General features: G+C 37.9%; 1 protein-coding gene across 1 annotated transcript in view; it reads right to left on the bottom strand.

The window, feature by feature from the left end:
- Window positions 1-23,619, bottom strand: part of DNAH7 (dynein axonemal heavy chain 7) — a 263,405-nt gene that overhangs the window by 110,748 nt on the left and 129,038 nt on the right. Inside the window, exons 30-40 of the mRNA XM_065927706.1 lie at window positions 23,248-23,496; window positions 16,801-16,950; window positions 14,503-14,685; window positions 13,966-14,142; window positions 13,341-13,472; window positions 11,585-11,809; window positions 8,629-8,826; window positions 6,308-6,463; window positions 5,411-5,579; window positions 2,994-3,120; window positions 1,569-1,788 (exon numbers count right to left, since the gene is read on the bottom strand). Coding sequence (XP_065783778.1) covers window positions 1,569-1,788; window positions 2,994-3,120; window positions 5,411-5,579; window positions 6,308-6,463; window positions 8,629-8,826; window positions 11,585-11,809; window positions 13,341-13,472; window positions 13,966-14,142; window positions 14,503-14,685; window positions 16,801-16,950; window positions 23,248-23,496 — 1,986 coding nt within the window. The remainder of the gene's footprint in view (window positions 1-1,568; window positions 1,789-2,993; window positions 3,121-5,410; window positions 5,580-6,307; window positions 6,464-8,628; window positions 8,827-11,584; window positions 11,810-13,340; window positions 13,473-13,965; window positions 14,143-14,502; window positions 14,686-16,800; window positions 16,951-23,247; window positions 23,497-23,619) is intronic.

The raw sequence follows: 23,619 nt of genomic DNA, 5'->3' as shown, positions 1-23,619 counted from the left end.
AAAGACTGTTAACACACCTGCATCTAGGGACCCATTCTGTACCTGTTGACTTACAAATTTTGAGGATGATGACTAGGAAGATCCTTTTTTCTTTTTTAAAATTTCCTTACCACAAGGTACAAAAATCTTCAGTGTACACGAAGTGAAAGAAGCAAGACACAAAAGGCCAGATACAATATAATATTTTTCCATTTAAATGAAAAGGCTGGAATAAGCAAATGCATAGTGATAGAAAGTAGATTAATGGTTGCCAGAGGCTGTGGGGGCATGGAGTAGGAATAGTAAGGAGTGACTGCTAATGGGTGTAGGTTTTCTTTGGGATGTTCACACATTTATACGCCCACAAATCTACCACCAAGATCAAGACATAGAACATTCTCAAAACCTTAGCAGACTCACTCACTCTCACGCCTGTGGATGCCTGCCCTCCTCCCTCCCCGCAGGCAACTTTTATTCTATTTCTATCCCTTAGGTTTTTTAAAGTTTCCATTATAAATCTAAACCTTTTCAGAGAAGCATTTATCCTGTATTTGTGCTTTGAACTTATTTATCTTAAAATCTGGATTACAAATTCTTTTAATTATGTATAATTTACATATCATAAAATTCACTTTTAAAGCATATAATTCAACAGCTTTTAGAATATTCACAATGTTGTGCAGCCATTACCATCGTCTAATTCTAGATCTTTTTCAACACCCCCTCAAAGAAAACCTACACTCATTAGCAGTCACTCCTTACTATTCCTACTTCATGCCTCCACAGCCTCTGGCAACCATTAATCTACTTTCTATCACTATGCATTTGCTTATTCCAGCCTTTTCATTTAAATGGAAAAATATTATATTGTATCTGGCCTTTTGTGTCTTGCTTCTTTCACTTAGTGTAATGTTTCCTAGGTTCGTTCCTGTTGTAACATTTGCTTATTCTGGACATTTCGTATAAATGGAAAAATATTGTATTGTACGTGGCCTTTTGTGTCTTGCTTCTTTCACTTACTGTAAGGTTTTCTAGTGTAATGGTTTTGTTCATGTTGTGACGTCTATCAGTATTTCTTTTTAGGGCTGAAAAGAGCTCCATTGTGTGTATGTATATACACACACATACACACACACACACACACACACACACACACACACACACACAGAGCCCACATTCGTTTGTCCGTTCATCAGCCAATGTATATTTGAATTGTTTCCACTTTTTGGCTATTATGAATAACTCTGCTAACACTCATGAACTATCAAAAAACAAAAGTATTTCCATCTCAAAATTATTTGAAGTCAAACTGAAAGGATTAAAGTCACTTAAAGGAGACTTAAAATGATAGCTCCTTTGAAACACTCTATAAATCAATAGAAAGTCCTGAAAAGCAGAGATAAAGCATCTTAAGTGTCATAGAATATGTCAGTGTGAAGTATTTTTAAAAATTATCCTGACCATTGACCTTCATAATGCCAAATAGTGGAATGCATTTCAACAATTGCTGGATATTTCTTTACCCAGTTTTTGGCATGGTAAAATCTTTGTTTCTTGCATAATCATGTTTTAGTAGCACAGAGATTTACCTCATGAACCCAAAGACGTTTAATCACTTCTTTGGTCTCTGCTGTTTCTGGTCTTGACAAACATACTCCCTGAATGACACGAGAGAAATCTCGGAGGTTGAACAGGTAGTGAGACTTGGCTGGAGTAGGCAAGAGATTCTTCATTGCTTCTTTATACAGAGTCATTGTACCATTTACAATTTGTGTTGTCAAATCTAGAAAGTCATCTGGAAATTTATAACTTAAAATTTTTTTTAAGAGAAAAGAAAGAAAATGTTAGCAAACATAGAATTATGATACATAGTGATATTTAGTACAACTGACATGAATTTTTCTTATATTAAATCAATTGATTTAGTTTACAAAATTACCATCTCTTGTTATAATAATAATAATAATAGAATTTTTACTTCTTTTAAAGCTACTTTTTAGTCATTATTTTATGTTCAAAGGAACTCCATGAGTAAGCAGGACCAGTTTAATGAGCTTAAAACTGCTTAAATAAATGGGCAGAAGAGCCAGCCAAGGAACCCATATTATATAACTCAAACCCAGGATCCACTAGATGATGCTGCCTAACCTCTTTCACTACCTGGCATTCTTAGCTGCATATAGATAGGATCCTTCAAGAACACTGATGAAATGGGTATTTTCAGAGAAAGGGAAGGGAGAAAAAAATTCAGAAAAAAGTAAGGAAGGTGGGGGGAAGGGAGTTAAAACAAAGTGAAATAGTGAACCAGGATTTCTTTTAAAGGGCAAAGGGATGATTAAGGTAGAAAGAACCTTATCTATTTGAAAAAATTGGCTTTATTTCACTTCTGGCTTGATGAGCAGTCAGTTTTCCCCTCCATCACCATTGCATAAGACAAGGAATGATAATTTCCTGAGAATGGTGTCCACATCACGGAGCCAAGACTTGTCCTGCTCAGGGCCACTTGGCTCCTAACCTCCAGGAATCTTGTGGAGAAGTGCTGAGTGTCCAGAACTAGGGAGCAACATTTTCCCAGGGCACAGGCTCCACGGCTACACTCAAACCTGGACACGGACACCCCTGGGGGAACTCAAGAGTTTTACTAGAGGGTGTCAAAGTCACAGGATAAACCTGGCAATCTTTCCAGCATTAACTGAACTACATGGCAAAAATTCAAAATATTGATCGTTCCAACATGGACATATACAACAGGATGCAAAATGTGTATGAATTTTTAGGTTAAAATCTAAGACTTCAGACAAATAAAGGAAAAAGAGAAAGATCCTGCAGGCTTTCTGTGTTCTGTTCTCTTTCCTGGAGACGGGAGCAAAGGAGGGGAGCAACTGCTGCCTCTTAGCTTCCTCCTTCTCTCGAGGTGCTTTTGTGGAAGTCTGAGAAGCACTGCTTATACTGACATGTTCCCCAAAGATCTTATACCCACTAGTGAAAAAACAAACACACTTTCAACTACTTACCAGGTTTTTAAATGCCAGGTTAAGATTCTAGAAAATATTGTAAACATAGATTTATCACTAAACTCATTGATTGTTATAATATTGAAATGCCGCATGTATCGAGGAGTTACTGGATTTCGACCACCACCTAAATATCAAAGAGGACAATCCTTAACAATGCTACTCGTATATAACAGAGTATTTTCTCTACACTTTACAGCATAAAACAGCGTGAAAGATGGACAAATTCATGGCACACAGAGAGAAGTAATCAATTATTTGGATAACCTTGATCTGAAAACAGTTTTTTCCTCAACCTCAAAGTGTTGTTTTCTAGTTGAAATGGTCTCTATAAGTTCAATCAATTAGATATAATCTCGGTCAGGTTTATTTACCAAAGGAAATCCAACGAGACAGAAAGACCCAGCATCCACCTTCTCCATGACTCATACACAGCCCAAAGCAGTAAACTGTCAAACATTCTCAACAAAACAATATTAGGACAATATTATGTAATATTAATATAATATTGTTATTATTAATATAATATTAACGTGATGTTAACATAACCCTGATGACTCTGATTGACCACACTTTAAGGCCTTTGCACATGGCTGAAATTCAGCATGACCTTGACATACAGCCTCATTCTTCCCTCACATCTTGAAATAAATTTCCCTAAGACTAGTCAATGTGGTTCACATGGCCATGTCACTGGCTGCTTTCAATTTTAAAAATTGGAGGAATATCTCATTTTCACAAAATAATTACTATAATTTCAAATATGAAATTTTAAAAACAGATTTAGAATGTAACACCATTTTATAAAATTGGTTTATATTATCATCTTTACATGTATCAATAAAATGCACTGTCTCTTTAAAGGGATTCTATCATGGAATCTCCAGTAAAGAGTGGTTTTAAAAATGCGTAATATCTTTAATATATATTTTGCTTAAAAACCTATAGGTTCAGGTTTTATGTTTGTTTTAAACCAAGTAAATCTGTACTTTGCTTTTATCACTGCATTATACTATGCTGATTCTAAAAACATAAACAATGTGTGAAAGCATATAACTAGGAGTCTACAGTTATAGATCAAAACAGTTAGTTATCGCTATGTATTTAGAAGCTCATAATAAACACTGATTTACCTGGGCAAGTTTAAGGAAATGGAGAAAGGGTTACAGAAGGAAAGGTGTAAGATCATACACCCAGCTGTGTCTTCAAGCTTTCCTCCCAGAGAACAGTCAGAAATGGTGGTCTTTTTTTAGAAAATGAGGTCCAAGAGGAAACGATACCTCATGGATTCAGTCTGCTCCCCTGTCCAGTCCCCGAAGAGGCAGGAAAAGCAGACACTACAAATGACTGCTGTGGGATGGGGAGAGGCAAAGCAGAACTGAACTCTGGGACCCAGGAGTAATAGAATTAAAAAAAAAGAAAAGAAAAGAAGGGGTCTAGCATTCAAAGTGGCCCAGAGAGGGTGCTGAGAGCAATTACTGACTCAGAGCAAACTATCTGCATTACAGGTCAGATAAAGGTCAAGAGTTCAGAAGCAAATAGTGGAGAAATTTCCTAAGACATGGCACACTGTTCTATATTAAAAATACAGAACACCAGCGTGAGTTCAGGAGAACAGTTAAAGATGTCTGGTTAGTTAAATCAAGCTATTTCAGATATTCTAGAATAAAAGAAAATTTTTTCCTACATAGAGAGTTTATAAATTTCCCTTGAAAAGTATAAAGAATATCTAAGAATTCATTCTTTTCATGATTTCCTACTTAAATTCCCTCAAGAGTCTGTCTAAATCCAGAGACTCACTAAAATGGGAAGTGATTGGGGTAGGGGAAAGCAGGGATGTATGAATACAGTTGAAACTTTAAGGAATGAAAGAGGAAAATGAGCTTCTGCAGGGGAATCTGGGTTCTCAGGGGATATGAGACCTCAGAATGCAGGAAGAGGAAATGGGGACCAAACATGGAACAGAACATGGAAGAAAAAGGATTTGGGAGAGCTGTATGATCTGGGGAGAATCACCCCAAACAGGGCTTCTCCGATGACTCAGCAGGTAAAGAATCTGCCCGCAATGCAGGAGACATGAGTTCGATCCCTGGGTCAGGAAGATCCCCTGGAGAAGGAAAGGACAACCCACTTCAGTATTCTTCCCTGAATAACTCGGTGGACCCAGGAACCTGGCGGGCTACAGTCCAGTGGATCGCAGAGTCGGACACAACTAAGCGACTAAACACAGCACGCAGCACAGACCACAGAGGAGGCATCCCCTGTGCAGTGCTGACTGCTGCGGTCACTCTGCTAGGGCAGAACAAACGGAGACAGAACACATAGACACGGAACACCGACTCAGGTTGTCTGACGGGGCTTCTCTTTCTCCTGCTCGTTAGATACAGCCAGAGTGACCACAAACTCAGAAAACATACCTGGAGGTCCCATAGCACACATAATTTGAATGTCCACTAGTTTAATCATAGAGCAGTCTTTTAGGTCATACCAATTCCAGTGATCTAACCACTGTCTAAGTAACTCGATTGGAGGCTGGGCCCCATACACCTCTCGAGCAGGCATGTTGACATCGTCTACAAAGACAATCTGAGAATGAAAGGAGGAAAGGTATTAGAAACATTAGCATCCTAATGTAGTGTCCTATGGGACGAACAGTGTTCAGGCCGAGAATAAGATCACCCTTTTGTGAAGTGCGTAAGTGAGAACTGGTGATTTCCTTGCACATCAGAACCATCACTCAGCATCCATGTTCCCCAGGAACAGGGAGGCAGTCTCATTACTCACCTTTATAGTTAAGAGTTTAGAACTTACTAATCCTCTCATATAACTTGTTTCTCAATATGCCTTCTCTTTTTTCCTTGTACAACTTCAATACATTAAAATAAATGAGAAAGGTATGATCTTCAAATGATTATAAAAGCCTCAGTGAGGCTGAGAAGGGTATTCTTGGCAGAGGAACACAGAAATGTCAATTGATAGCTTGGTTATTTAAAGGCCTAGAGAGCAAGCAGCAAAGACTCTGCTGAGTAAAAATGTTAATGAGAGAAATTAGGAAGGTAGATAATTTCCCAGGTGAATATTCTACTTTGAATTCAAAAGGCAACCGCTTGTTTTTAATGTCAAGTTGCCAAATGCACATACAATATAAAAACACTCTTAAGAAGACTTCTTAACCAACATTTATGATACGTTAATAAAAACTGAACTACAAAAAGATGTCAAGTCCTAGTATATCTGGTTTCCTTGTTCTGAATGTAACAATGCCCAGGAACAGTGCCAGCACTGTAGTATACGTATAGAAAGAGAGTAATTACCATTTTCTTGCCCAAAGGAGGACCAAAAACTCCCTTTCTTCTTTTGTCCAGTTTTGACATGATGATATTTTGAGTTTGAGCTGCTGTAGTTTGTGCTGAGAAGTTAATCAGCAGAGGCTTGTAGATATCTTTATTGAGTTGATTTAAAAGAAAATTCTGTATAATAGCAAGAAATAATAAGATGAGCCATAGCTGCCATTATGTTTGACACTTGAAAATAACTACTAAGCCTCATTGTTGACGTACTCAAATTTAATCTTCAAGTGTCATAATGTGAAAAGAGATGGAATCAATAGACATAACCAAGTTACCAAGTCAATGGAACGTCCCTATCTGTGCAGGCCCTGGGCACGTGGCTTCTCTGACTTCCAAAAACACCATGCAGGGTACCTACTCCTGCTGCTGCTGCTAAGTCGCTCAGTCGTGTCCGACTCTTCGCGATCCCATGGACGGCAGCCCACCAGGCTCCTCCATCCATGGGATTCTCCAGGCGAGAGTACTGGAGTGGGGTGCCAGTTCCTTCTCCAGTACACACTCCTACTCACCATAAAACCATTGGGACTCAGAGGTTAAGAAACTTGGCTTAAGTTCTCAGAAATGAGACAAGAATTTAGACTGCCACTTGTCTTTCTGCAGACCACTGTTCTCTGAAATACAGCTTATTATCTTTCAATAAGTTATCAGTTAGGAAGCTTACATAATATAATTTGTACTTTCAAAATGGAATTTACTGGAAAGCAGGTACAATTGCAATGGTTCTTAACCAAGATGTTGTGTTCTACAAATCATCTTGTAGAAGAATAATAAAACAGGAAGGTATTTAGAGTACATTAAGAAGAAAAAAAGCAGACTACAAGATAATATGTGAAGTATGTATCCAATGTTGTGAAAAGTAATTTTTTTTTTGGCCTGGGCAGTTTATTAGCTGGACTGCCATTTGGGGGAGTACAAATGACAGAAGGCTTTATTTTTCCCCACCCACCTCCTTGAATCATGTCTTTATTTCCTAACTTTTGATAGTATCTTAGATAAATCCTTTAGCTTTCTGTACACTTATTTTTTTTTTAACTCAGTCCAACTCAACACCTTGATTTAAAATCTCCATCTAAACTTCTTCCCTCCCTACTCTTGGATATTCCCTGATACACACAGCATTTAGTACAATAAAAGCAACATTTCAATCTGTTGGGGAAGAAATTATTCAACAAATAATACCAGAACAATTATTTGACTATATAAGCCAAAGGGGGACTGTATTAAACATAGAATCAATAAGGAACTATAAACCAGCACTACCACGAATGGGGAAAGGAGGACTGCCTGGGAACCTGCAATGGGGGAGGGGCCACTAACAGGCCCTCCCCCCTCCTCCACCTGCCTCCTCTGTCTTCCTATCTGTCTTCCTATCCCACAGCTGGTGGTGAGCGCAGCTGGAGGGAGAAGGCAAGAGTCCTATTCACTGGGGTCATTGCAATCCCTCCTGATTAAGGCTATCTTGCCTGCTCCCACGGCAGCTTCCAAATGTTCGCTCTCTGAGAAGAGCAGATGGGAAGGCTCCTTAGATACTCCAAAGGAACATCACATTGCACACTTTGCTGACCTACGAGAAGTAGTGGCATTCCCTCCCGGCTGTGCAGTTACATAAACGGAGTCCCAGGAATGATCAGGCTCACTTATATTGCACATTGTCCAGCTGATCCGGGAGAAACTTGCGTTTACTTGCCATACCAAAGGCTGGAGGCGCTATTCACTCTTAATCCCAGCCAGCCTTCTGCTTTCAGAAATCTGACACTAGAGGCAAGAACTGGTCTTTGATTAGTATGACCCCTTAAACACCAGAGAACTCAGGTTTCATAAAGCTACTGAGATTTGGGGCATGTCTTTTACAACAGCTAACATTTTCTTAGCACACAGTGGGTATGATTCCAGAAAGTATTAAAGAAAATCAGTTTTATTACCATACAGTAATGTTCACATATTCAATAATTTAGAAAATTAAATATCAACCAAAACACTGTTTTTTTTAAGGCAGATAAAATTATTTGTGCTATATAAGCTATTTTCATTAAAATACCTTTTAAAATGGACAATAATTTAGTGATATAAAGTAGCATATCTTTAATCAACTTCCAAAGATAAATTCTCTTTGGAGAGACGTTTTGGTAATTTTGATAGTTTGATAATTACTCAAAAATTCTCTATGGTTCCAACATAGAAATTAAGTATTTCAAAAACACTGCCTACCAGTTCAGGTCATTTAAGAAATAATATTCTTTGGACTATTATGCACATTTTAATATGTATATTTCTACAATACTTACAATAATGTAAACGCTTTTCCCCGTTCCTGTTGGTCCTACAAATATTGAAGGCTTTTGATGGGTGGTCAACAATTCCATTAGTGCAGAGTATCGAATTGTGTCCAGAGTTGGCACAATGATTTCATTAAACATCACATCCTTAGGAATTGGAGGGGCTTCGGCTAACTTCTTTACCCATGGTTCCCATTTTCCTATTCCCTGTTTACAACAAATAACCAAATAGTGAATGTCATGTTGTAAAATATGTTCAGAAGCTCTGTACTTCTGCATCACTGCAGAAAAGATGAAAGATCAAGACCAACAATTCTTGATATGTATACATTTGTCTTTATCCTTTAAAACTCTTCACTCTAATTTTTTAAATTTTGTGTTAAATTAAGGAGAAATTGGGCTTTTGTATGGATAAAAATGAAATGGCAATGATGTAATAATTTGATGTCCTGGAACCACTGATTATATCAACCCAAAGATCAGTTACTTTTGCCAAATATTAGATTCTTTAATAGCATTGAGGAAACTGATTTAATCAATGTGTTAAAGAGTAAAGAATTTTATTCAGTAAATGTTAACCAATATAGAATATTTTTCTACACAGACCATCAGCTGCATTTGTTTGACTTTTATAATGGTACTTGCAACATCAGCTTATTATTTCAAGCAAGATTTCTTTCTCTTTTAAAAAAATTTTATTGGAGTATAGTATAGATGATTTACACTGTCGTGTATCTGTTGTACTGCAAAGTGAATCAGTTATACATACATACATATATATATATCTCCACTCTTTTTTAGATTCTTTTCCCATACCCATCATTAGAGTACTGAGTAAACTTCCCAGTCCATATTAGTTATCTATTTTATTTATAGTAGTATGTCTCTTTTTTTAATTGTAGTAAAGAAAAAAACACCTAAAATTTACCTTCAACCGTTTTTAAGTGTATGGCTCAATATTATTAGCTAAATTCATGTTGATGTGTAAGAGATATCCAGAACAGACAAGATTTCTTAATAAGAGATGATTATTATTATGAAGTAACATTACACTGTATCTTTGCATCCTATTAGCTTTGTGAACTAAAGTTTTCATTTGCTAAGGCTGTGTCTGTAACAAAAATTTCAAAAACATGTTAATTCTCCTTAGAAAAACACCTCCGCCCTCTCCATCCTTACAAAACCCAGTTTAAACTCGTGGTCATTCAAAGTATATTAAAATTCAGACCCATCCTCCTGCACATCTTCAAGTGTCCCACAGCCCAGCCTCACTGATGAGCCTACTGTTTCCAAAACTACCCCAGTCCCTGGGCCTTGATATACGGCACTCTTCTGTCCTGGTGTATACATGACATCCTCCTGAAGAGTTCGGGAGCTCACACAGGACAAAACTGTCCTTTATTCATTTCTGTATCATTTGCAAGTGTTGAGTACAGAGCAGAAAATGTGAGGAGGCTAAATTTGCATAACTCTGAAAACAGTATTTCAAAGAAATTACTAGAACTTTCTAAAACTGATGAAGAAACAATGCTCCTTTGATATTCTTGATATTTCTAACATGAATCTTTTGCCACCTTACGGGGAAGGGAAAATTAAGAATCAGAAAACCTGGAACAGACAGTTGTTTAGAGACTGTGCAATCCTGGGAAAACCACAAAATATCTCTGAGCCTCAATTCCCTCAGTGGTAAAATGTGGAAAATAATCCTATCTTCCCCATTTCACTGAGATGCTGGGAAATAAAATAAAAGTGATTGTGGGAAAACTTAATAAGCTGCAAAGTGCTCTGAAAATTTAGAATATCATAAAATTAGCAAAGATAAAAAGGTATCCTGCAGTTGGCAGGGTGCAGAGTCTCTTCTGAGGTGAGTTCAGCAATATGATTCTCAAGAATCATAAAAATTTTTTAATTGATACACTAATTCTTGTTTGATGAACCTATCTTAAAGAAAAAATCAGATATGTACACAATGACTTGTATACAAGACTACTCACCAAAGCTCTAAAACTAAAATAACAAAAACACTTCAGTGTTCAAGATTAGGAAACTGAGTCAATCGTGGTCCACTGAAATGGTAGAATATAGGGAATTTTACAAAAATAAGCTTTATTAAAGAAGCATCATTGAGATAGAGCTCTTCTCTTTATTAAGGGAAGAAGGAGGACATGAAACTGCCCAGTGAGGATACAGAGTGACCCCAATTTCACTAAAATCTGCATATATTCAAATAATGCATGCATGCTAAGTCACTGCAGTCGTGTCTGACTCTCTGCAACCCCATGAACTGTAGCCCAGCAGGCTCCTCTGTCCATGAATTTCTCCAGGAAAGCATACTGGAGTGGCCTACCACGCCCTCCTACAGGGGATCCTCCCAACCCAGGAGGGACAGAATCACACTGGCAGGCAGGTTCTTTACCAGCAGTGCCACCCGGGAAGCCCATATTTAAATAGCACGCATGCCTAAAGTTTGCCCTCAATTACTGTATTTATGGGAGCTGTTAGACAAAAACAAACAAGTGAACAGACCCCACCCAGGGTATAATACCCATTCTGTCTGGGAAGTGCTGAATTCCTAACAGCCCATCTGCGGTCCTGCAGGAACTCAGCCCGTGACGTGCTAACCTGCACCATGAACCTCCCAGAGGGGTGTCCCTGAGCAGTACCCACCTGCTGCTGGGCTGGATGTCCTAATGTGTGATTTTATGTAATGGTACAACTGGCCCCATCAGCACTTTTATTTATCCCATTTTACCAATGAGAAAACCAAGATTTAGGGAGATTAAAAACCCGTCCAAGGCTATACAGGAAGAAAGCAGAACCAGGTGTGGCTGCCTTCACACCCAGCACACCGTCTCCTACCCCTCACTGTCTCCAGGCAGACAGTGGTGACGAGGCGGCCACAGAGCCATTCTGTGCTGTGTGTCTCCCAGGGAAAGCCAGCCTGGTCGACAGGTGCAGATCTTACCTCAGTGATAAACCGATAATCATAAATTGTTCCTTTTTCAGGGAATGGAACAGTTAGTTGTTTTGAAGATGTTTGTTCAGTTCCACTCAGTAATTTATATCTATCTCGAGTTATATCTGAAATTGGGCCTTCTATCAGTTCTCGAAGAATCTTACTGAATTTCAACCGATCATCATCTTTACAAGAAGCACCAACAGACCAGATCAAAGAAAACAGAAAAATGCCCTGATTTGGAGAGATGAGAAGATAGAATGCATTAAAGAATAACTTTAGTCCATCCTTGAAGCTTAAATCAGATCAGCCAGATTAATATCTTTGAATGGAAATGAATAAACTGATATATGGTAGTAGGTTATCTCGGGATTTTGTAATAATTAGTTTTTTCTATTAAGTTACATGTCATAAAATCTTACCATCAGAGAAGACAATATAATGCAAAGCATAAATTCTAGGCATAGTAAAAACTTAGAATGATTAGTCTGGTAAATCAGGTGCTAATTCAAATATACACCTGAACTTTGATATTAAAAAGAATATTGAGATAACTTTTTATTAAAGTAAAAAAGCATATTTTAAAAAAGAATAATCAACTCACAATATATGTTTATTAAATTTTGATACAATGTTTTGTAAAGTAAAACAAATTCATATACTTTTATTTACCTGTTGCAATAATTACCCGAGCACTGACTGTATCATTAGAACCACTGTCTTGCAAGCATTCTTATCAGACTCAGGCAGAGAGAACAGAAAAAGACACCGCTCAAATAAGGTCTATTTGCTTGTTTTAAAATCAAATCTCCTTTTCCAAGCCAAAGCTAAAAACAGTTCTGACTATGCTCATAAAAGTTGTGAACTCTAGCTTGACACTATTCATCTACTCCTAGATTATTCAGACTGTCTCTTTTTGAAAATTATTTTAAATGAAATTTAAAATGTATTTCATAAAAAAATAAGCAGAAAAGTAACACTGACTACATTAGAAGTGCTACCATTAGCAATATGTAATTTTTTATTAAAGAAGATTCAAGGTCTGTTGATAATTTTATTCCTATATTTAAAACATTTATAGATTATGTATCTTCTTGCTGTCTTCATTTTAAATATTTATATACACACATATATTTTAAATATTCATATCTCATGAACAAGGAGAAAAATTAGGGAAGAAAAAACAATAAATTATAATTTGGAGGTTGAAGGCGGAAGTGACTCTTGTTGTCAAATGATGATTGACATTCTGGGGACCAAGCATCTTTGCTGTGTGTGTGCTCAGTTGCTCAGTCTTGTCCGACTCTCTGTGACCCCGCGGACTGCAACCCGCCAGGTTCCTCTGTCCATGGGCATTCTCCAGGCAGGAATACTGGAGCGGGTTGCCATTCCCTCCTCCAAGGAATCTTCCCGACCCAGGGATCGAATCCAGGTCTCCCGCACTGCAGGCAGATTCTTTACCAACAGAGCTGCCATCATCTTTGAGACTGGGCCAAATGATTCAAGGTATCAGTAGCAGATTTGTGGGGTCGCTGGGCTCCACCCAAACTTCATGATTCAATACAACACCAGGCAAGTTTTCCTATCAGCACCTGGCATTTGGGACCTGGTTCTTTCTCACTGCTCAGCTTCCACACATTATCTAGCCTCCAGTTCCAGGAAAAATGAGGTTAATTAATTAGGAAAATTTACTGGGGAAAGCAATAAATCCTCTTCTATTCCAAGATTCAAAGACTTACCTCATGTAAAGAGTACATGGACTCACCTCAAGTAAAGAGTAAGTTTCTCGATCATTTCTCTCTCTTACTTTGACATCATCAGCAAAGTCACTCATAAAACAGTCTATCAGATTCATTAGGGATCGGACTAAGTTTGTATCTGAAGTTGGAGATAATTCCTGAAAAAATCAGAGAAAAAAGTATATGAAGCAGTTTAAATGAGGCACTAATTGAAATAGTATCAACTAATTCTTACTGAACTCATTCAGTTATAACTGCCATAACATCTATGGAAAGGTGTTAGTGTTACAATTCTAGTTTTATAAGAGGGAAACTGTTTTTAAAAATAATAGTTTATCAGAAATGAGAGATCACCTTTCAGAATATTTTCACCTACATGTGATTAGATGGGACTTCAAGTTTGTTTTTTTAAGGGAAAAGATTATCATCCATACATTTTCTCAAACCATAAGATGCTTTGTTTAAAATACTTTTTTGGAGGACTATATTAATTAAAAATTTTAAACTTTAGTAAGAGTTTTTAATCAAACTAATTAATAAATTATTTTAATATCTGGTAGTTGACAATAAAGTAGACATTAAAATGTATATATATGGCTAATTTGGATTTTCCATTTATTTTTTAAATCTTAAAACTTTCAATCCTCTTACCTTTGTATGCTTTCTAATAAATTCAACAGAAACAGGTACCATCCTGTCAAATAAGCCTATTATAAACTCCTTCTGAATAACAGTGATTGTAGCAGGTAAAAGATTTATCCAAGACAACATCAGCGGTCTCCAGCCTAGCATATGAGGCTCCATGTATATCATCCCACATCTGGAAACCTGGAAAAACAATCACTGTTTACCACCAAGGTACTGCTTATAAAAGAAGGATGACTCAGTAAATCTATTTCTTACATTTTTCAGAAAACTCGTGGGGGAAAAAAAGCATACTTTTATAAAATTTCCTCATCTAAATTTTCATGTATGACTTTACCAAATGGTCCTAGACATAGTGGAAAATATCCCTGACTCATCATTGTCAAGGTATGTCAACAGACATGTCCGCCCTTGGAGAATCACAGATGGCTGTTAAAATGAATTCCATAAATACTTTTTTTCATCTAGAGTCAAAATTACTAAGCAATAAACACATCTATAACATTTCAAATTTATTAGCAGATGTGAAAATTGAGAACTTACAGTGGCAGGAGAAGCAACTTCTAAATCCATTGGCTCAAAAATAAGATTCATTTGTGGTGACATTTGGATAATCTCCCCGCTCATCAGACATAGCTTTTTGTTGTCATCCAGCACAGTGTTCATATTCTCAATCCATACTGCATCTACCGGCCCATCAAAAATTAACCATTTCCTATCTGGTGTCTGGTTCATTCAGATGGTGAATAAAGGGCAAAAATGGTTATGGAAGGAAACAGTTCATTCATGTTATTTTACAATTTTAAAATGTATCTTCTAAAACTAATTTCACCATCAAAATTTAAAGACACCTTTGGAATAGAGTGCATATGTGTGTGAATATACACATTCACTAAAGAAGCCTATATGTGCCATGGACAAGACAAATTTTTAACATCTTAAGATTTTATCTTTTCCAATGTCTCTGAAATCATATACAACATATTTTAGAGAAGTAAAAAAAAAAATGCAACTGCCAGAGAAAACAATTTTCATTCAGACTGTCTGACTCTATAGGCATTCTATTTAGTATTCATACAGATCAATTACTCTTGTGTGTTAAGTCAAATTTTCTGTTCCCTCCACTGAATGAATTCACCCACATACACATCCTTCTTGGGCTGAGCTGTCTTGTTGTATAATATCTGGCATTAATATCAATCCACAGTTCACAGTCCCACAAAGGGAAAAACTGATTCTCTTTTCCAGACCCTTATGAAGAAGCCATCCCGTGGACACAAGACGATGCCCCAGGCCACCTGCAGCAAATGCACACATGAGCTGAAGGAGTGGGGGATCTGAATCCACCTTAACAACTTCTCCATCCTGTGATCAAAAGCATTAATCCAGAAGACAGTGGGTCTGCCTGGACTCAGGTCGCCCACCCCACCCTCAGAAGCTAGCTCTGGCCGTGCTCAGGAAGCATGGAAGAGTGTGCTGTCTTGGAGAGGAAACCTTCAGATCAATGTTTCCTCCTGTGGTTGGGTTTCTACGCCTGTCAGGCTCCACTCTGAGAAACGCCCCCCTGGCGGTGAGCAGGTGGGACCTGCAACAACTGAGACCTCACTTTTCATCTGACTTTACTATTTCCCAGCTGTGTGACTTGGGGACAGCTACTTAACCTTCCTGAGACTAATACTTATGGGGTGTAGCTTCCTGGAAAATATAACGCATACTATGTAGCTAAGTATAAAATGAGAGGTGTCTCATGATTATTTCTGTGTACATGATGCAGTAGCACATATCATCTAGAGACTTCACACGTTAATCTGGGCCCGAGCACAGTTACTGTGACAAGAAAGGATCTGAGAAGCTTGGTGAGTGGCCCCAGGCCTCTGTGTGCCCCACCTGTGCCTGCTGACACGGCACAAGATCTCTGCCCAGAGAGCCGACCCTCGTGTTTATTCATGGCTCAAGGTCCTTCAGGGAAATAAAAGTACCACTGCGATTTAATGTTTTTCTGTCATTACACTGACTCATGACTGTCTTGTCCTTAAATGAGGAAAGAGCGCCAAATTTAGGATGTGTGGTAGTCAGAATAAAGGATATATAAGATTTATATATTCTTACATAAAGAATATATAAGATCTAACAAAACAATTAAATGTCTCTAGCCTAGGCCCCTTTTCCTGTAAGACTAACCTTAACAAGCTGTCTCTATCTGATCATAGCCCATGGAGAGACTGCTAACATAACAACCAAGTTAACATGTATTGGTCAGTGGCCTTTCTTAGACTGGGCAGCAGCCCCTCCGCAGGGTACGCCAGGAAGAGGTAAGTTCCCACCCCCCCCTTCCCAGAGGTCGGCAGCTGGCACATCCCTCACTTTTTCTTTCCGCAGACAGCTCATGCTCTCCCAGCACACTAGAGGGAAGCACTGGGATTGGTCTGCAATTGCCTCTTTCAGCACTGGAGTCTGTCTAACAATTAGTAGGTGGGACAGTGACAGCCAGCTGAGCAGCAGGGCAGAGAATGTTACTGATGGATCAAAAGGATCCTGTCATTCAGATGCTCTCCCTGCTGGGTCACCGAGCCTGGAAAATGAGCACCAGAAATGCTGTCCTCAGCCTCCTTTCCCCGTGCCCTTTCTTCTGTGCTTACTGAGGAGAATATGCCTGCCCCCACGGTCTCCGGCCGTCTTTGTAGAGAGTCACAAGTGCTCTTCATAGAAACTCTGCCAGACTATTCAGTAATGCACTTTAAATATGTACCTTGAACTATAAATACAAAAGTCTACTTGAAACTGAAAAAATCAGAACTCTCATAGCCTTTCCAAATAGACATGCAAAGTGTTAGCACTTACCGATGAAGCAGCAAACGCTCTGAAACTGACAGCAAGGATCCCGTCGGACCACTCGTGGGACACTAAATCAAACTGTCCGTACAGCTGGCCCATGGTGACGGACTTAGGATTTAAAACCGTAATCTGAACCTTGTTTTCTTCCATTAACCCCTTAATAGAAAGCAATTATTTATTTATTTAAAAGAATAACTGTCTTTATTCATGGAAAACATGATTATGTATGTAGATAATCCTAAAGACTCTAAAAGAAACTATCAGAAGTAAAGAGTTCATTTAACAAGATTCCAGAGTACAAGGTCATTATCTTAACATTGATTGTATTTCCTAAATAATGTCAATTAAAAACTTAACAATAAAATTTAGAAGTACCATTTACAATAGGATTTAAAAACTCATAAGATACTTAGGAATACATTAGTAAACTCCAGTACTCTTGCCTGGAAAATCCCATGGATGGAGAAGCCTGGTAGGCTGCAGCCCATGGGGTCGCTAAGAGTCGGACATTACTGAGTGACTTCACTTTCACTTTTCACTTTCATGCACTGGAGAAGGAAATGACAACCCACTCCAGTGTTCTTGCCTGGAGAATCCCAGGGACGGGGGAGCCTGGTGGGCTGCCATCTATGGTGTTGCACAGAGTTGGACACGACTGAAGTGACTTAGCAGCAGCAGCAGCAGTAAATGTTGGTCGAGATCGATAAACAGTAGGTATTATATGTTTTACAGGTTAGATATTCTTTTCCATTTTTCCTTACAAACCTTAAAAATGTTAACACCATTCTAAACTCATTGGCATTACAAAAACAGTTCTGGGGCTGAATTTGCTCCATGGGCTGAACTTGGATGATTCTTGCTACAAAACATTCTTTCAGTGAAAATTAAATAACTAAAATATATGGAAATATGTACCATTTTCATGTTGTGAAAAAGTTCATATTGGTAACTTGACAGTTTCCACTAAAACCTTGAAAACTGTTATATGGAATTAATAAGAGATATTAATAGACCTAGAGCATAAGCTTTTTTATGTTTTTAACTAATAGTTTTTTTAGAAGAGCTTTAGATTTACAGAAAAATTGAACAGAAAGTACTGTATATATATATATTCACATAGATTCCCTCCACCTCCCACTCCACATACAGTTTCACTTATTATTAAAGCCTGGCATTGGTGTGGTACATTATTATGAGTGATGAACTGCTATGGATACATTGTTATTGACTAAATCCCATGTCTTACTAAGGTTTACTCTTTATTATGGGCAGTTCTATAGATTTTGCCAAATACTTTATACCATGTATCCACCATTAGAACATATACAGAATAGCTTCACTGTGCTCTACTTATACACAATCATTTTTTTTCCAGTTAAGGTCAGTTCAGTCGATCAGTCGTGTCCAACTATTTGCGACCTCATGGACTACAGCACGCCAGGCCTCCCTGTCCATCACCAACTCCCAAAGTTTACTCAAACTCATGTCCATAGTCGGTGAAGCCATTCAACCATCTCATCCTCTGTTGTCCCCTTCTCCTCCTGCCCTCAATCTTTCCCAGCATCAGGATCTTTGCAAATGAATCAGTTCTTCACATCAGGTGGCCAAAGTATTGGAGTTTCAGCTTCAGCATCAGTCCTTCCAATGAACACCCAGGACTGATTTCTTTTAGGATGGACTGGTTGGATCTCCTTGCAGTCCAAGGGACTCTCAAGAGTCTTCACCAACACCACAGTTCAAAAGCATCAATTCTTCAGCTCTCAGCTATCTTTGTAGTCCAACTCTCACATCCATACATGACTACTGGAAAAACCATACCGTTGACTAGATGGACCTTTGTTGACAAAGTAATGTCTCTGCTTTTTAATATGCTATCCAGGATGGTCATAGTTTTTCTTCCAAGGAGCAACTGTCTTTTAATTGCATGACTGCAATCACCATCTGCAGTGATTTGGAAGCCTCAAAAAGTAAAGTCTGTCACTGTTTCCATTGTTTCCCCATCTATTTGCCATGAAGTGATGGGACTGGATGCCATAATCTTAATTTTCTGAATGCTGAGTTTTAAGTCAACTTTTTCACTCTCCTCTTTTACTTTCATCAAGAGGCTCTTTAGTTCTTCTTCGCTTTTTGCCATAAGGGTGGTGTCATCTGCATATCTGAGATTATTGACATTTCTTCCAGCAATCTTGATCCCAGCTTGTGCTTCATCCAGCCCAGCATTTTGCATGATGTAATCTGCATAGAAGTTAAATAAGCAGGGTGACAATATACAGCCTTGACTTACAACTTTTCCAATTTGGAACCAGTTTGTTGTTCCACGTCCAGTTTCAACTGTTGCTTATTGACCTGCATACAGATTTCTCAGGAGGCAGGTCAGGTGGTCTGGTATTCCCATCTCTTTCAGAATTTTCCACAGTTTGTTGTGATCCACATAGTCAAAGGCTTTGGCATAGTCGATAAAGCAGAAGTAGATACTTTTCTGGAACTCTTGCTTTCTCAGTGATGCAACGGATGTTGGCAATTTGATCTCTGGTTCCTCTGCCTTTTCCAGATTCACCTTGAACATCTGGAAGTTCACAGTTCATGTACTGCTGAAGCTTGGCTTGGAGAATTTTGAGCATTACTTTGCTAGAGTGTGAGATGAGTGAAATTTTGCAATAATTTGAACATTCTTTAGCATTGCCTTTCTTTGGGATTAGAATGAAAACTGACCTTTTCCAGTCCTGTGGCCACTGCCGAGTTTTCTAAATTTGCTGGCATATTGAGTGCAGCACTTTCACAGCATCATCTTTTAGGATTTGAAATAGCTCAACTGGAATTCCATCACCTCCACTAGCTTTGTTCCTAGTGATGCTTCCTAAGGCCCTCTCAACTTCACATTCCAGGATGTCTGGCTCTCTGTGAGTGATCACACCACCGTGGTTATCTGGGTCATGAAGATCTTTTTTTGTATAGTTTTCTGTGTATTCTTGCCACCTCTTCTTAATATCTTATGCTTCTGTTAGGTCCATATCATTTTTGTCCTTTATAGTGACCATCTTTGCATGAAATGTTCCCTTGGGATCTCTAATTTTCTTGAAGAGCTCTCTAGTCTTTCCCATTGTATTATTTTCCTCTATTTCTTTGCATTGATATTTGAGGAAGGCTTTCTTATCTCTCCTTGCTATTCTTTGGAACTCTGCATTTAGATGCTTATATCTTTCCTTTTCTCCTTTGCCTTTAGCTTCTCTTCTTTTCTCAGCTATTTGTAAGGCCTCCTCGGACAACCATTTTGCCATTTTCCATTTCTTTTTCTTGGGGATGGTCTTGATCACCACCTCCTGTACAGTGTCACGAACCTACATCCATAGTTCTTCACGCACTCTATCTATCAGATCTAATCCCTTGAATCTATCTGTCACTTCCACTGTATAATCGTAGGGGATTTGATTTAGGTCACACCTGAATATAACAACATACTAAGTTCAACTCTCCCACACTGCTTTCTGCTCACCACCACTGGAGCTTGAGGCATGAAACACCAAGCTGAAGAAAAGACATGGGAATAATAATACGAAGCAGTAAAATAAACTCAAGGCCATTGCTTTCTTCTTTGTTTCCAGGAAGGGAACAATAATATGTCATCCTTAACTCAGAAGCATGGGAAAGCTCTATTAGAATATGTCAGTCAGGACAAAGTTGCTGCCATCAAAGAAAGATATTTGCCCCAAATGCAGCAGAGCTAGTGTAAAGCTGCAGGTTGTAGGCAGTGACTATGAAGCCCCATTTACCTTACCACAATGTTACTCTTAGAATTTGCTGGCAATGAATCACTTTGAGGCTTTGTATTGTACCAGAATACATGGTCATCGCCTTCACCTTTTTTTTTTTTCAAGTTTTGTTTTTATTTGTTTTTTTTTTTTTTCCATTTATTTTTATTAGTTGGAGGCTAATTACTTTACAATATTGTAGTGGGTTTTGTCATACATTGACATGAATCAGCCATGGAGTTACATGTATTCCCCATCCCGATCCCCCCTCCCACCTTCCTCCCCATCTCATCCCTCTGGGTCTTCCCAGTGCACCAGGCCCGAGCACTTGTCTCATGCATCCCACCTGGGCTGGTGATCTGTTTTACTCTTGATAATATACATGTTTCAATGCTGTTCTCTTGAAACATCCCACCCTTGCCTTCTCCCAGAGTCCAAAAGTCTGTTCTGTACATCTGTGTCTCTTTTTCTGTTTTGCCTATAGGGTTATCGTTACCATCTTTCTAAATTCCATATATATGTTAGTATACTGTATTGGTCTTTATCTTTCTGGCTTACTTCATTCTGTATAATGGGCTCCAGTTTCATCCATCTCATTAGAACTGATTCAAATGAATTCTTTTTAATGGCTGAGTAATATTCCATGGTGTATATGTACCATAGCTTCCTTATCCATTCATCTGCTGATGGGCATCTAGGTTGTTTCCATGTCCTAGCTATTATAAACAGTGCTGCGATGAACACTGGGGTGCATGTGTCTCTTTCAGATCTAGTTTCCTCAGTGTGTATGCCCAGAAGTGGGATTGCTGGGTCATATGGCAGTTCTATTTCCAGTTTTTTAAGAAATCTCCACACTGTTCTCCATAGCGGCTGTACTAGTTTGCATTCCCACCAACAGTATAAGAGGGTTCCCTTTTCTCCACACCCTCTCCAGTATTTATTGCTTGTAGACTTTTGGATAGCAGCCATCCTGACTGGCGTGTAATGGTACCTCATTGAGGTTTTGATTTGCATTTCTCTGATAATGAGTGATGCTGAGCATCTTTTCATGTGTTTGTTAGCCATCTGTATGTCTTCTTTGGAGAAATGTCTATTTAGTTCTTTGGCCCATTTTTTGATTGGGTCATTTATTTCCCTGGAATTGAGCTGCAGGAGTTGCTTGTATATTTTTGAGATTAATAATTTGTCTGTTGCTTCGTTTGCTATTATTTTCTCCCAGTCTGAGGGCTGTCTTTTCACCTTGCTTATAGTTTCCTTTGTTGTGCAAAAGCTTTTAAGTTTCATTAGGTCCCATTTGTTTATTTTTGGTTTTATTTCCAATATTCTCAGAGGTGGGTCATAGAGGATCCTGCTGTGATTTATGTCGGAGAGTGTTTTGCCTATGTTCTCTTCTAGGAGTTTTATAGTTTCTGGACTTACATTTAGATCTTTAATCCATTTTGAGTTTATTTTTGTGTATGGTGTTAGAAAGTGTTCTAGTTTCACTCTTTTACAAGTTGTTGACCAGTTTTCCCAGCACCACTTGTTAAAGAGGTTGTCTTTTTTCCATTGTATAGTCTTGCCTCCTTTGTTGAAGATAAGGCCTTCACCTTTTAAAATCTTTTATGGCACCACATTTGACTTTTAGAGATTTATTTTTTTATAGCAAAATAATTAGTTCCTATAGTAATAAAGCAACAAAGGAGGAAGAATGCAAACAAAAACTCAGCAAAAGAAGCCAAGACGGATAAAGGAAAAGGAAGGGAGACAAAGAAAGGACAGCACATGGAAGGATAAAAGCATAAAGGCACAGATGACAGAAATAAGCACACATCAGTTTGATGATAAATACAAATGAATCTAAATTCCCCAAAGAGAAGATAAAGGCCATCAAACAGAGAAAATAAAAGTCAAACTATTTACTCTCCATAAAAAAGTAAATCACAGTGACAGTCAGAGTCACAATTACAAATGTGGGCAAATATGTATGCAAGGAAAAAGCGGGGGTTGCAATACTAAAATTAGACACAGGGGATCCATGGCAAATAACACAAGTACATAATATTATACTGGCTGAAGGGGGAGGCTCCACAACGAAGGTATAATGATACAAATCCCATTTGGCTACAAACATTGAAATATATGTGGTAAAACTATTTGAAATAAAAAGATAAGTAGACACAAATGCAATATAAGTTGGAGAATTTAAAACAGCCTCACTGCTTTAGCCTATCAAAGTAGACCAAACTCAGTCAACTAGGACAGTCATTTTGAATAATATAATTATCATTATTTACTATGCTTATATACATATTATACAATGCATACACATACACACAACACACACTTCAATTCAATACCACTAACAGCACTAGAGGAAGTTTGCATTATGAATCTGAACACCAAGAAAATAAAATACACTCTCCTATGAAATTATAAAATACTCTATGAAAGTATAAGGTTTTTTCACATTTTCAGACTTTTTATACAATGAACATGTTACCTTTACAATTAAACTTAAAAAAAAAGAACCAAAGGCTTTGAGGCAAATCTGTGGCATATTCTTTATATGCTGAACTTCCTACTTGAATCATATTACTTTTCTATTTTCTCTGTATTTTCATAATTTTAAGTTGCTGCATTAAAGTATCCTTTTAAGTGACCATACATTCTATCTTACACAAAGCTGATTATTGGTAAATTAACGGATTAATACCACACTTACCTTTTCACATAGGTCATTTAATGCTCCAGCTAAGACACGATATGCACTGGTTTTTCCTCCAAATGGTTCTCCAACAATCATAAAGCCATGACGAACAATCATCATTTCATATATCTGAAGAATCTTCTCAGAAAAGAATCTGGTCATTTGCAAATTCATGGAGTCACAGTTGTCTTTGATAGCTCCCAGCAAATCGTTGTAATCTGGTTTTGGTAATTTCACCCCAGGAAACAAATCTGAAGTAATTCCCTGATGACAGATGATTTGGATGTTTATATTAACATTATATAGCTATAAGCTCTCATATTATCTCTCTATATATGTTTGTATGTATGTGTACATCTATACACATATATATATGTTTATAAACTT

This window comes from Muntiacus reevesi, chromosome 3, assembly GCF_963930625.1.
Source record: "Muntiacus reevesi chromosome 3, mMunRee1.1, whole genome shotgun sequence".
Taxonomy (NCBI): domain Eukaryota; kingdom Metazoa; phylum Chordata; class Mammalia; order Artiodactyla; family Cervidae; genus Muntiacus; species Muntiacus reevesi.
This window is presented reverse-complemented; position numbering and strand designations above follow the sequence as displayed.